Source organism: Erythrolamprus reginae, chromosome Z (genome assembly GCF_031021105.1).
Source record: "Erythrolamprus reginae isolate rEryReg1 chromosome Z, rEryReg1.hap1, whole genome shotgun sequence".
Lineage (NCBI taxonomy): Eukaryota > Metazoa > Chordata > Lepidosauria > Squamata > Dipsadidae > Erythrolamprus > Erythrolamprus reginae.
In genome coordinates this window covers 91715943-91731782 of record NC_091963.1, presented here as the reverse complement: position 1 = coordinate 91731782, position 15840 = coordinate 91715943, and the positions used below count along the sequence as shown (strand labels likewise).

The following is a 15840-nucleotide window of genomic DNA, read 5'->3' as shown; positions in this document are numbered from 1 at the left end:
AAATTTTTGAAAGAGATATAAACAAATATTAGAACAAGAATTAGAAATATTTTTTAAAATAAATAAAACAGAAGAGATAACCCTACAAATACTTTGAGCACAACCAAGGCATATATTCAGGGCTTAACTATTTCCTACATAGCAAAAAAGAAATAAAGCTCAGTAGGAACAGTTAAAGGAAGAATGAAAGCAAATGGAGAAATAATTGCAAATTAACCTAGAAAATAAAAACATTAAAGAAAAGAGATATTGCATCAAAAATAAAATTATTTTAATGAAACAAGAAGAAATCGCAGAACAAAATAAATTAGCAAAGCAACATTTTTTCGAGCAAGCAAATAAACCAAATCGTTGGCTAGCTCACAAATTGAGAAAACAGAAAGAGAAAAAAATCATAGAAAACTGGAAGATAAGGAAGGAAATATATAATATAGCAAAGAGCAGAAGAAAAAATTATTAATGGGGATTTTCTAAAATAGCTATATATACTCATGAAGAGGTAGAAGAGGGCAAAATAAGAGACTTTAAAATCAGTAAATATGAATCCATTAACAGAAGAACAACAACAAGCTTTAAATAGACCAATAACAATCACTGAATTGCAAACAACAATAAAAGAACAAATAAATAATAAAGCATCAGGGCCTGATGGCATTCCAGTTGAATTCTGCAAGCAAGAAATAAATATAATTGAAACAAACATGTTAAAAATATATAATGAAATAGGTCAGCAAGCTAAACTACCAGTGACATGGTCAGAGGCGTTAATATCATTGATTCCCAAAACAGAAAAGGATACAAAAAAAATTCTACATTATAGAGCAATATCTATTTTGAATACTGATTACAAGATATTTATCACAATATTTGCAAGAAGGATTAAAAATTTAAATGAAATAATTTATCAACATCAAAATGGGTTCTTGCCCAAATAGCAAATAAAAAATAATTTGAGAATAATAATTACTACACTTGAGTATTATGAAGGTAATCTGGTAAAGCATTGGTTTTCTTTGATGCGGAAAAAGCATTTGATAATATCAATTAGAAATTTATCAAAATACAATTAGAAGAGATGAAATTCAGCTCCAGGTTCATAAAATTAATTGACTCAATATATTATAAACAATGCAAAAATATTAATTAACGGAGAACAAACAGATAAATTTGCAATTGAGAAACGGGTAAAACAGGGATGCCACTATCTCCTCTTCTGTCCATTCTAATGTTAGAGACATTGCTAATAAAAGTCATTAAAGGATTGTAAATTAGAAAAAAACATTGCATACTACAAGCCTATGGTGATGATGTATTTATAACAGAGGGTCCCTTGAAAACCATTCCCAAATTAATTTAATAGATAGAAGAATTCAGAAAAGTGGCAGGATTAAAAATTAATAAAAATAAAACAAAGATTATAACTAAAAATTGCACCAGGAATGTAATAGAACAATTTGAACAAATTGCAGATATGAAAGTAATAAAAAATATTAAATATTTGGGAATTGTATAATGGCAAAATGTATGACATTAAAGAAAGATACTTATATTAAATTAGTAGACCAAATTAAAAAAGAGTTACAGAGTTGGAAAAATGTGCAATTATCATTATTAGGAAGAATTAATTCTGTGAAAATGAATGTCTTGCCCAGACTGCTCTATTTATTTCAGACCATTTCAATTAACCCAGGAAGGAATTTTTTAATAAATAAATTAATATATTTAAATAAATAATATTTAAATATATTTAGCTAGGTGAAAAAATCAATAAAATTAAAATCACTTCAGTATGTAAAAGAAGGGAGGATTAGGGTTACAGAATTGGAAGTTATACTATTACGTGGCAGGATTAACATGGGTTCAAGATTGGCTCACATTAGAAAACGAGAATATTAATATTAGAAGGGATGATCTTCTATTAGGTTGGCATGCCTGCGTGTGGTATGTGTGGCATAAAAAAGATAAGTCACATGCATATTTTAAGAAACATATACTTAGAAATTCATTAATAAGAGCTGGGGTGGCGGAGCAGGTAGAGTGCTGTACTGCAGGCCCCTGAAGCTGACTAGATCTGAAGGTCAACGGTTCAAATCTCATCACCGGCCCAAGGTTGACTCAGCCTTCCATCCTTCCGAGGTGGGTAAAATGAGGACCCGGATTGTGGGGGCAATATGCTGGCTCTGTTAAAAAGTGCTATTGCTAACATGTTGTAAGCTGCCCTGAGTCTAAGGAGAAGGGCGGCATAAAAATTGAATGAATGAATGAGTGAATGAATGAATGAATAAATAAATAAATAATACAAATTTAGTCTTTCAATTGGCAAATCACCAGATCAAACTCATTCAAGGAAAACCAATGCAAGATGTTTTACCAATGGCATTTGTTACTGGAGAGAATATTGAAAATGTTTCTTAACGTATCACATAGGTGCCGGAAATGCAAAAGAGAAAATGGATCATTCTATCCATTGTGGACATGTCCCAAAACAAGGACTTATTGGAATATGATAGGGAAGTGGTTAAAATAAATTATGAAGAAGGAAATTGAGGAAAAGCCAGAACACTTTGTTAGGGATTTTCAATAAAACGTATAAAAAAAGAAATTAACTATTTGATTATCCCCATTTTAACACAGCAAGGATAACCTATGCCCAGTTATGGAAAAGTGAAGATACACCAAAAGAAGAAATGATAATCAAAAAAATCTTGGAATGTGCTCAAATGGATATGTTGACCAAGAAATTAGAAGGGAAAGAGGAGTCAGACTATTACAGGCAGGGGTGGGCTACTGCCCAGATGGGGGGGACGACACAGTGGGGTAGCAAAGAGGGAGCTTCATCCCAGAACACCCAATTTGCACTGAAAGATGTTGAAAGAAAATGCATAAGCCACGCCCACAGTATGGTAGTAAAATTTTTGGCAGCCTTTCACTGATTACAAGGTATGGGATCAATTCTATAATTGGCTAAAAATAAATGTCAAAGGAAGTGAAGTAAAGCAGACAGCCTAAAAAGATTAACAATAGATTTTTTATTCCTAAACAAACAAAAATATACAAGCATAAACGTTAACAAAATAATGTAGAAATGTATATTTCTCCAATGCACTCGCAAGGAGAGTCCAATGTGGGTAATTCTCTAGTCTGATTGGTAGGGACTGAGTTTAATTTAAATATTAGGAAGATACCGCCCCCTAGCCACTCAGTCGCAGTAAAGGGACTTAGAGATTTTTCCTCTTAAGCATTCTATTGTCTTAAATGAAATTTTATTGTATTAAATAACTTTTTTGTTCTTTCTCCTTATTAACAGGTAAGAAGAGTCTTCATATTAACTTACTTTAGAGCAGCACAGGGGAGACACTCTCCGGGGCTCTCACCCTCTCGGCTGCATCTCCTCCCCCTATAGCCATAACGTTACTTCTTCTAATGTATAAAGAATTTATCTGAAAAGGGAGTGAGCCACCGGGTTGCTGACCTCCGCGGTCTCCCTGGTTGTTTAAAAGAGCGGTTGACTTTGGAGGGGTCCGCCCCCTCCGAGGAACATACCCGATCTGTTGGCTGGCGAGGACTCGAGCTGCATTCAACAGCTATGTGTGGAGATTGCTGGCCATTCACGAGGAGGAAGATCACGGCATTAATTCCAAAAACAAAAAGGAAGAAACTTCGTATTTAGTGGGGCCTCAGATCGGGCAGGAAGCCTGAGCGGTGCCTCAGGCAGTCACGGTTGCTATGGAAACCAGGACAAGGCACAACGGCCGCCATTTTGAAACGGGGCGGAGATACCAGGGTCACCATGGTGACGGTTACGGTCGCCATTTTGGGCAACTAAGCAGTTTTATTTAACCAATGAGTGCTGGTTGGGCCTTAGCAACACGCATGCCCTGTAAGCCCTTGCCTGTCATTTTGCCTGCTCGAGCAAAGAGACAGAGTGTGAGGCGATAAATTTATGGTTGATCTTCAAACGTGAGTTAAAATGTGGATAATTATGGCAGAGCCAACAGTCCTCGGGGTAGATGGGTCTGCTACATCTAAACCCAGTACCCCAAAAGAGAAGACCCAATCAGAGAAGGGAAAAGCCAAATCCTCTCAGACTTATTTTATTTATTTATTAGATTTGTATGCCGCCCCTCTCTGTAGACTCGGGGCGGCTCACAGCAACAATAAAACAATGTACAACAAATCTAATAATTTAAACAACACTAAAAACCCCATTATTAAAAGCAAACACACACACAACCATACCATGCATAAACTGTATAGGCCCGTGAGAGATGTCTCAATTCCCCCATGCCTGACGGCAGAGATGGCTTTTAAGGAGTTTGCAAAAGGCAAGGAGGGTGGGGGCAGTTCTAATCTCCGGAGGGAGCTGGTTCCAGAGGGTCGGGGCCGCCACAGAGAAGGCTCTTCCCCTGGATCCCACATTGTTAAGTCGACGGGACCCGGAGAAGGCCAACTCTGTGGGACCTAACCGGTCGCTGGGATTCGTGTGGCAGAAGGCGGTCCCAGAGATATTCTGGTCCGATGCCATGAAGGGCTTTATAGGTCATAACCAACACTTTGAATTGTGACCGGAAACTGATCGGCAACCAATGCAGACTGCGGAGTGTTGGTGTAACATGGGCATACCTAGGGAAGTCCATGATTGCTCTCGCAGCTGTATTCTGCACGATCTGAAGTTTCCGAACACTTTTCAAAGGTAGTCCCATGTAGAGAGCATTACAGTAGTCGAACCTCGAGGTGATGAGGGCATGAGTGACTGAGTAGTGATAGGGCCGCACCTGGTGCACCAGGTGAATCTGGGCAAACGTCCCCCTTGCTACAGCTGAAAGATGATTCTCTAAAGTGAGCTGTGGATCGAGGAGGACGCCCAGGTTGCGGACCCTCTCTGAGAGGGTCAATAATTCCCCCCCAGGGTTATGGACGGACAGATTGAATTGTCCCTGGGAGGCAGAACCCACAGCCACTCCGTCTTATCCAGGTTGAGTTTGAGTCTGTTGACACCCATCCAGACCCTAACAGCCTCCAGGCATCGGCACATCACTTCCACTGCTTCGTTGACTGGACATGGGGTGGAGATGTACAGCTGGGTATCATCAGCATACTGATGATACCTCACCCCATGCCCCTGGATGATCTCACCCAGCGGTTTCATGTAGATATTGAGTAGCAGGGGGCAGAGGACCGACCCCCTGAAGCAGCCCACAAGGGAGTAACCTTGAAGTCGACCTCTGACCCCCCACTAACACCAACTGCGACCGACCAGAGAGGTAGGAGGAGAACCACTGAAGAACAGTGCCTCCCACTCCCAACCCCTCCCAACCCCTCCAGCCGGCGCAGAAGGATACTATGGTCGATGGTATCGACTTCCTCCCTCAGAGAAGCTGAGAAGAGAATAAAAGCACTAGAAAGGCAATTGAAAGCAACCCAAAGACAGTTACTGCCCACGGTTGTCACAAATGTAGGAACCATTATCCCACCAGCCTCCCCCTTAATCAATTTAGGGGTAGTAGGCTTGGCAATGGAGAGGGACTGGTCCCTTGAGAGGACTATACAACAACCTACAGTCTTCGAAACTGAGCTACTTAAACAGACACCAGTTTGGCCCTCCTATCCACCAACTACTCAGATGGCCCAACCATCACAGTATGGGCAGTTGCCAGCTGCAACATTCACGCCTTCTGCTGTAGGGTTTCGTGATACACAAGACACATGGCAGAATATGCCCCCAGCATTGCAAGATCTCATAGCCAATGTTTATTCACAGGGTATAGCAACGGGGGTTCAACATTACACCCCATCAGTAACTCCAAGATTCAGGGATCCTTGGGTTGCCCCAACACCTCAATCCATATTAAGATCAATGGATGAGGAGGTTCCTTCCAGAGAGGAGGACAGTGACAATGATTTGTCAGGGGATGAGCACCCTCTAGAACCTGCCGTAATAGGCCTATTCAAGCCATCACTATTCTGTGTACTACTGAATAAGGCTAAGTTGACCATTGAGCAAGCAGGTGAGGGGAAACAAGCTGCAACTTCGACAGCCACAGTGCCAACCGGTGTCTTGTTTACAGTACCAAAGAAGGAAACAGAACATATTCCTTCTTCTGAACTCTTTTTAGAAAATATAAAATGGCCGTGGGAGAACCCAACAGCTGCCCCAGGCCCATCATTAGTAGAATGTAAATTTTATACCTTTGAGGATGATATGGAGAAATTGCTGGTTTCCCCAACCACAGACAAACCAGTAGCAAGCCTGGTGTCTAGTGCCCTGGTGCCTTCAACCGTTTCGGACGGACTTAAAGCTCAAGATAAAAGTGCAGAGAACGTTGTGCATAAAACGCATCAAATGGTAGCATGGGCTCTACAAGCGGCCTCAGTGGCCTCATTTTTTAATCAAGCCACTATGTTATGGATTCAGGAGATGCAATCCAGACTGAATTCAGAGGATAGCAGGCTTCGCCAGGATCTTAACAAACTCTTGGCAGCCACTGAATTTTCTGCAGATGCCACTGTGAGTGCATCGAAGTTTGCGTTCAGAGCAATGGCTTCTTCAGTTTCTTCCCGCAGATTAATATGGCTGCGTAGTTGGCAGGCATATGTCAAATCTAAGTGGAACTTGGCGACTTCTCCCTTTCATGGGGAAAAATTATTTGGGGAATCCCTAGAAGAAGTACTTCTAGAAGATACTGTAAAGATAAATAGAAAGTAATGCCAAGAACAAACCGAAAGATGTTTCAACCCTTATAATAGGCGACAGCCCTTTCGGTCCAAGTCCTCCTCGGCAGTCACCCAAGGCTCGAGGCCATTTTTTCAGGGCTCCTTCAATCAGGGAATTTTCCATTCAGACAGAACATACTTTGGAGATCGCAACAGATCTTTTCAACAAGGACGTCGCCCCTTCAGAGGATCGAACCCCAGAGGGTTCAAGCTTAACAAATGACTTCGCTCGTATCTGTCCATTGGCCATCTTTCCATTGGGCAGACTACAGAATTTCGCATGTGTCTGGGAAACCACGTCCTCAGACGCCTGGGCAATTGCTACAGTGTCCCAGGGCTTGCACATCGAATTTGTTCATCTTCCCCCGAACCATTTTCTACCTTGTCCCACAGTGACCGACAATGTCCCCTCTAATTTTTTTCTGGTGTGGGTGGAAAAGTATAGTGTCTGAGCGGCAGTCCCTTCGGGACTGGGCGGCACTCTTTCCCTCTCACTTTTTCCCTCTCGGCTTCTGGGCAGGTTTGAAAAACTCTGAGTTGATGATGATTTTTAAGTGAGCGATTGCTCACTGCTCAGCTTAGAGGGAACTATGGTGACCGACCCACAAAAGAAAACACTGTTATATCAGGAGGTGGATCACCTGCTACAAATAGAAGCAATCGAGGAGGTTCCCTTGCTCCAAAGATGCAAAGGGTTTTATTCAGTAGTATTTATAGTTCCCAAGGCCTCCAGGGGATGCCGCCTGATTCTAAATCTGTGTCAATTGAATCTCTATGTGCTGCACAGGAGATTCAAGATGCATTCGCTTCATACTATTCTTTGAGCAATACGACACAAGGACTTGCTTACGTCAATACACCTGAAGGAAGCTTACCTTCATGTGCCTATCCATCCTGGGCACAGACAGTTTCTACGATTCTGTCTAGATGGAACACATTTCCAATTCAAAGCAGTGCTGTTTGGCCTATCTTTGGCACTAAGAACCTTTACAAAATTAATGGATATTCTCACGGCAAGCCTCAGGCACAGGTCGTTGCGCCTGATGGCGTATCTCTACGACATAATAGTGTTATCAAAATCCACAACACAGGCAAGTTGAAATGTAGGCTCAACCATAAGGACTCTTCAGTCTCATGGATTCACAATCAATTGGGAAAAGAGTCATTTGACCTCGACAACATGCATATCGCACCTCAGGATGGTCATCGACACCGAGGCATGTATGGTCTTTCTATCCCAGGACAGACAGACAAATATTCTAAACTTGCTAGAGACGCTGGGAAGTCAAAAGAAACCTTCTCTAGCCTTTCTCTCAAAGGTGTTAGGAACCCTGGTATCCTGTATAGACATCATACCTTGGCTCGGCACCATCTCCGGCCACTCCAATGGCTGCTTCTACCTTTTCAAAGATTAAAATCCAGCCACACTCAAAGAAAGGTGTCTCTCTGCTCAAACCTCAGGAAATCCTTACAATGGTGGGCATCTCCAATGATCCAACAAGGGTCGTCATTCCGGAACCCAGTTCCTCTGATGATAACAACCGATGCCAGCTAGACTGGATGGGGAGCCCATTTTTCATTCCACATGGTACAGGGCCTCTGGCGACCTCAGGATTTGCAGAAAGTGAACATCAACTTCCTGGAACTGAAACCAGTTTCATTAGCTCTTCGCAGTTTTGCTCACCTGATAAGGGGACAGCACGTTTTAATACGGACAATGTGGCCACACAAGCCCACACTTGTGGGCTCCAATCACCAGGGGGGAACGAGATCCGGGAGACTGATGCGGGAATCAGAGTCATTGTTCCATTGGACAGAGTCCAATCTAGCCTCACTCATGGCGGAACACATCTCCAGACAGGAAAATGTCTGGGCAGACAGGCTAAGCCGCAAGACATTGGACCCGTGTGGAATGGCGCCTAGCACCCAGATTATTTCAGGAAGTATGCAATCAGTTTGGTATCCCAGTGATAGACCTTTTTGTCACTGGCGAGAAGACGCAACTTCCCCAATTCTTCTCCCACTTCCCTTCTCCGGGAGCACAGGGGACAGATGCCTTATACCAGCCATGGCCACCAGGACTACTTTACGCATTCCCACCAACGTGTATCATCCAAAGAGTGATACGAAAAATCTTACAGGAACAGGCCGATATATTATTGATAGCCCCATATTGGCCTTGCCGGGCTTGGTTCGCGGAACTGAAGGAGCTCTCCATCTCCCCGTACTGGAGGTTTCCAGATCACCTGGTTTCCCTCAACCAAGGAGACATCCTTCATCCGGACCCACAGTGGTGGCAACTGACCGTGTGGCACTTGAGGGGGATCGCCTAAAGCGCCAACATCTACCAGACACAGTCATTGCTACCATTCAAGCCACACGCAGACGATCTACTAGGAGAATTTATCAGGCCACATGGTCAGCGTTCTGCGATTTTTGCAGACTGCTGGAAGTAGATCCTCAGTCGGCATCAATGGAAATTGTGTTAAACTTTCTCCCAAAAGTACTGGACAAAGGCCTTGCTTCGAATACGTTGCAACGACATGTATCAGCATTGTCTACAATATTAGTTCAAGTTCACTACCACCCCCTGACGTGGCACCCATAGATTAAAGATTTTTTGCGAGGGGCATCCATTACCCGATCACCCACAGTTCACAGATATCCATCTTGGGACTTGTCCTTAGTTTTAGGAGCTTTAACAGGCCCTCCATTGAAACCGATTCAAATGATTTCCTTATGTTTCCTATCGATAATAACCGCGTTCTTGGTGGCAATCACTTCAGCCAGGTGCGTGTCTGAAATTTTGGTCTTGTCTATACACCTGGATCTGTGTCAATTCCACCCAGACAGAGTCGTACTAAGACTTGATCCAGTTTTTGTTCCAAAAGTAAATTCCTGGTTCCACAGAGCCCAGGAGGTGATTTTGCCAGACTTTGGCACTCACAGTACTCACCCCTCGGAGCTGAGGTGGCACAAGCTCGATGTGAGACGAGCTTTGAAAATCTATGTACGTAGAACACAATCCTCCAGAACATCTGAAGCGTTATTTGTGTCTTTTTCATCGCAAGCCACAGGCGTCAAGGTTTCATCATAAAGTTGACGAGTTTAACGTTACCTTGGCTTTCTTGTTATTCAATAAAATGGGTTTATGGTTTACTGCTCCTTCGTTTTCTTTTTTTGACTGAGGGGCCAGGGGGTGGTACCTTCCTAATATTTAAATTAAACTCAGTCCCTACCAATCAGACTAGAGACTTACCCACATTGGACTCTCCTTGCGGTGCATCGAAGAGACTGTTCAACGGTTCGTCTCTGTTAGAGCTTCTGACAGAAATTGAGATGTAAATATTCTAACACTGTGTTTTTTATGTTTGTCTTCTATGTATGTTTTGTTTTAAATAAATAAAAAACTGCTTCACACTAGTTGTGGATTTTGTAGTTTAAATCCAGATCTTAGAGTTGCTAAGTTTGAAAACATTGGTTTAGAATCATACGGAACATTCTGGAGTAATTTTTAGGGAAAGCCATGAAGCAATGTCAGAAATAGATTCAGGATTGCACTGTCTCTTTAGGGGCACAAGCCTGCTGATATCATTTTTGGATTTTATTTTTGTACTGCTCTTTTAAAAGAAAAAGCAGCTTGGGAAGATAAACAATTATAACTCCCTAAATAGAGTATTATACATGCAGATGTGGTATCATTTACTAATATAATAATTAATTCTGATCTAAACTTTTTTTTAGTGACCCACTACTACTGCCACTTTGTAATAATGATATGTTTAGAAGAGAATGGAATCAATTTAATATGGATAATTCTGATCCAGGTAACTTGTCAAAGTTAATATTTATGTTTTGTTTCTTTTTCTGTCTAGGAATGGATACTACTGTGGTTCATACAATTTGTTAAGATTGTGTGGTTTTATTTGGGGTATGGTCTATACATTATGCTTTGTATGTCCAAGCAAATATGGTTCATTCTATGTTTGGTTCTGATCCTGAGAAAATTGTAAGCAAAGTTGTGGGATGTTGCACTTTTTAAATACTTTAGATATGAATGGTGAATTTAGACCTTTAAGTATGAACTTAGGCTATTAATGATTTTCCATCTGCTCCCTTTTCTTAACAGAAGCATAAGGGTTGTATCTACCATTGTGCTGCATTTTTAAAACTATACTTAATGTTGTATAATCTTATTTTGAAATAACCTGATTCATGTTTATCTATTTTACAAATAATTCATCTATTAAATGTGTCAGTATATCATAAGTAATAAATATTTTGTGATGTGTTTGATTTAAACCATATTTTTATGGTTTTGGGTTTTTTAATGCAGAATGTAATAATTAGCGCTTCCTGATCCCAGCACTAGCACTTAGTCTTATATTTTGCTTCAAAGCCCTCTCGAAGTGATTTACAGAGACAACATATAGCCCCCAACAGTCTGGGTCCTCATCAATGTTCCCTCTAATTTTTGTTTTTGGGTGAAGGTGGAAAAGTATAATGTCTGAGTGGCACATTTTCATGCCTGGGCGTGGATTCGTTAGAAACCCGGTCGTTAAGTGAATCTGGCTTATCCACCCCCCCACCCCCATTGTCTTTGCTTGTGAGATGGTCACAAAAGGGGGTCACGTGACCTCAAGACACAGCAACGGTTATAAATATGAAACAGCGGCCAAGTTTTGATCACGTGATCGTGGGGCTGCTGCGAAGGCCGTAAGTGTGAAAAAGGGGTATAAGTCACTTTTTTCAGGGCCATTGCGACTTTGAACGGTCAGTAAATGAACTGTTGTAAGTCAAGGACAACCTGCCTTCTCCCGTAAATGTTTTCTGTGGAGCTTCAAAATGGACTCCCGATCTGCTTCTAAAAGAGTGCACTGGTCAGATAGATAATCCTCGACTTCTGTTCTGACCCCAATGGAGGCCAACATTTCTATCTCCTGAGTAAGACTGTTATTAAGTGAGTTCTGCTTCACTTTACCACCTTTCTTGTCACAGTTGTTAAGTGAACCCCTGCAGTTGCTTGTCAGAAGATCCCAAAAGATGTTTGCATAACCATGGGCCACCATCATAACTAACTTGTCAAGTGTCCAAAGTTTGATCCAATAACCCCTTTATTTTTCTAACGAAGTCCTTCCCTCCAAGAGAAGGGTTTGAGAAGGGTTGATTAAGCTTGGAGTATTGTTTTGTTTGCTATTTTCTTAACTTTAATTATTTTTTCTATTTAGATATATGAATTTAGGAATTGCTGATCTGTTTTAATAAAGTTAGAAGTATTGATTATAATAAGATATGTAGTAGGTGATACTGATTTGGATTAATGCATAAAGGGAATTGAATTTAGAATTGTTGAGAAGATTAATGATGTTAATTCTTTTTAATTGATTGAAAATAGAGAATTTTTTTTCTTTTCTCAAATTGAAATGTAAGATTAATAATTAAGAAATGAAGATAAATATTAATTGGCTAAATGTTAGATGGGCTGAAATAATTTTTAAATTTGGGTAAATGAACTATTTAGAGGGGGGGAAGAAGTCTGAAATTCGTATATGTTTATGTTTTGTTTTTAATTTTCTTTTGTTAACATCTGATTGGCTATACAAGGTTTTCTTGGCTTATAGAAAAATGTATAAAGAAAGAAGGAAGCATTTTGGCATAATGGTTAATAAGTTAGAAATATAATTGGTGTACTTTTTGAAGGAACATTAAGGAGGGAATTTAATTAAAAGAAAATGTATGTAACTGGATGACAAAATTAGAAAAAAATAGCAACTTTTTTGATGATTGATATTAGTTACTAACAAAATACTGCATTTTATTCATGGAAAATTAGATGGTTCACTGTATTGTTTGAATGTATGTTGAGAGAAAAATTAAAAATTTTTTACACCCCCCTAAAAAGTCTTTCCTTCCTCTGTCCTTCCATTCATTTCATTCTTCGTCCTTCCTCCCTTCCTTCCTTGTTCCCTCCATTTTTTTCCTTCCTTCCTTCCTTCCTTCCTTCCTTCCTTCCTTCCTTCCTTCCTTCCTTCCTTCCTTCCTTCCTTCCTTCTTCCTTTCCTCCCTCCCTCCTTCCTTCCTTCCTTCCTTCCTCACCACTTCTCTCCTTCCCTCCCTCTTTTTCCCTTTTCTTTCTTTCTCTCCACTTCTCTCTCTCTCTCTTTTCCCTCTCTCATTCTTTCCAGGTCTCTCTCATTTCTGTGTATTTCTCCCTCTCTCCCCTCCCCTTCTCTCTTATTTTTTTCTCCTCCCTTTTTGCTCTCATTTCTGTCACTTTCATTTCTGTTTTTCTCTCTTTCCTCTCTTTTTCCTTCTCTCGTCATAATCCAGAAGCAGGGGCTGAAGGATTGGGGTGGGGGCTGATGGAGCTTAGCCCCCTCACACCGATCAAGGCCACCCTGCGGGCTTTCTCTAGCGTCTTGCCTGTATCACTTGCCTGTATCACACCCCCATTTCGGATGCCCATGGTGACTAGCTGCCCCCATCCAACCTGGGGGTGGTGCCGGCAGGGACTCCGCAAGAAATGCCCAGTGCCAGGCAAGTGATATGGGGCGCACGGTGGCAGGTGAGGAAAAGCAGGCTCTGTGTATCCAGATGCTGGAGAAATCTCGCTGGGTGGCCTTGATCAGCGCAAGGGGGCTCAGCTCCATCAGCCCCCACCCCAATCTTCTGCCTTCAGAGGTGCCTTTGGGAGGTCATACATGAGGTGGGTGTGTGCGACGGCAGCTGCACGATAGCAGCAGGTGACAGCAGCCCCACACAGAGCCGGAGAGGCCGGGCAGGGCTCAGAGCCCATGGGGGTTTCTCCCCGGCCAACAGCTTGAGAGGGGCAGATCAGCTGTTGGGCGGAGAGAAATGGCACCAGCTCCACTGCGCGGGGTTTGAAAACCCTGCGCGGCATTTGGTTTTTGCATGAGGGCCCCCGTGCATGTTAGAGGGAACTTTGATCCTCATTCTACCCACCTCAGAAGGGTGTAAAGCTGATCAACCTTGAGCCTGGTAAGATTCAATGTGCTAAACTGGTGATCAGCAGAAGTACCTTGCAGTACTGCACTCTAAGCACTGTTCCCTCTAAACTATGTGGTTGCACAGCCGTGCAGCACTTTGCAAGTGCCATGCAGTCGTGATGGGGAACATGCCTCCTTGCCTGTCTGGGTCTGGTTCTTTCCCGCCCCTGGCGAGGGCGTCCGGGAACAGAAGGGGCACCCCGAGGGATGCTGCTGCCCCACAAGTGCCCCCAGAGAGAGGAGAGAAAGACGCCAGTGCTCCCAGCCCCAGAAGAGGAATCAGTGGGTCTGGATGGGGGTGTGGGGGCGTGCTTGAATTTCAGAATAGGGAGAAGCTAGAAGGAGCAAAAGGCCCAATTGGAAATCTCCCTTCTGCCGCATCATCAGTCTCCAAGCAGAGTCTCCCTTGACTTCACTCAATTGAGGAGTGTTCAGCGCAGAGAGCGAAGAGGGAAAAGGGGGAATATTTTCAGCCTTGGGGGGCTGAATTCTACACGGGTGTTTCATGCCAGCTCAGGAGGGGACTGAGGACATCCTATTGCCTTTTTATTTATTTCATTCATTACATATAGCTGCCTTTCTCAGATGATTCATCTCTGGTGCCCATGGAAAGAGACTGAGAGGAAAGGAGAAAGAAAAACCTTTTCTACAATAGAGCAAAAGCTTGAAATCTCTAGATAGTCCAGAAATTTTACCTCATAACGAGGCTCCTTCATTGGGAAGCGAATGCGGGGGAGGGGGGGATGGCGTCTCTTCAATATGCCCCTGGCATGCTGCTACGTTCTGTGCCCAAACTCTCTTCAATATATCCCTTGCTTGCTGCTATGTTCTGTGCCCGATCTTTCTTCAATATACAGTGATACCTTGTCTTACAAACTTAATTGGTTCCGGGACGAGGTTCTTAAGATGAAAAGTTTGTAAGATGAAACAATGTTTCCCATAGGAAAACGATTAATGCGTGCAAGCCCAAAATTCACCCCTTTTGTCAGCCGAAGTGCCCGTTTTTGCGCTGCTGGGATCCCCTGAGGCTCCCCTCCATGGGAAACCCCACCTCCAGACTTCTGTATTTTTGCAATGCTGCAAGGGAATCCCATAATCGCAAAAATGAGCTCTTCGCTGGCAACGGAAGTCTGGAGGTGGGGTTTCCCAGCGAAGGGAGCATCAGTGAAATTGCAGCATCGCAAAAACACCAAAGTCCTCGAAACCCCACCTCCAGACCTCTGTGTTTCTGCAATGCTGAGATTTCACTGAGGCTCCCATCGCTGGGAAACCCCACCTCTGGACTTCCGTTGCCAGCAAAGCGCCTGTTTTTGCGCTACTGGGATTCCCCTGCAGCATCACAAAAACACGGAAGTCCGGAGGTGGGGTTTCCCATGGAGGGGAGCCTCAGGGGAATCCCAGCAGCACAAAAATGGGTGCTTTGCTGGCAATGGAAGTCCAGAGGCGGGGCATCCCAGTGGCGGCGGTGGGTTTGTAAGGTGAAAATAGTTTGTAAGAAGAGGCAAAAAAATCTTAAACCCGGGTTTGTATCTCGAAAAGTTTGTATGACGAGGCGTTTATAAGATGAGGTATCACTGCATCCCTTGCTTGCTGCTATGTTTTGTGCCCGGTTTTTCTTCAATATGCTCCTTGCTTGCTGCTATGTTCTGTGCCCGAACTCTCTTCAATGTGCTCCTTGCTTGCTGCTATGTTCTGTGCCCGATCTTTCTTCAATATGCTCCTTGCTTGCTGCTACGTTCTGTGCCCAATCTTTCTTCAATATGCTCCTTGCTTGCTGCTACGTTCTGTGCCCAATCTTTCTTCAATATGCTCCTTGCTTGCTGCTACGTTCTATGCCCGAACTCTCCTCAATGTGCCCCTGGCTTGCTGCTATGTTCTGTGCCCGAACTCTCTTCAATATATCCCTTGCTTGCTGCTATGTTCTGTGCCCGAACTCTCTTCAATATATCCCTTGCTTGCTGCTATGTTCTGTGCCCGATCTTTCTTCAATGTGCCCCTGGCTTGCTGCTACATTCTGTGCCCAATCTCTCTTCAATATATTCCTTGCTTGCTGCTATGTTCTGTGCCCGATCTTTCTTCAATATGCTCCTTGCTTCTGCTACGTTCTGTGCCCAATCTT

General features: G+C 42.8%; 1 protein-coding gene across 7 annotated transcripts in view; it reads left to right on the top strand.

The window, feature by feature from the left end:
- CENPC (centromere protein C) overlaps positions 1-15840 on the top strand; it is an 83260-nt gene that overhangs the window by 12155 nt on the left and 55265 nt on the right. For all 7 annotated transcript variants that reach the window (XM_070726978.1, XM_070726979.1, XM_070726977.1 and 4 more), the window contains one exon: positions 10459-10541. In XM_070726978.1, coding sequence (XP_070583079.1) covers positions 10459-10541 — 83 coding nt within the window. The remainder of the gene's footprint in view (positions 1-10458; positions 10542-15840) is intronic.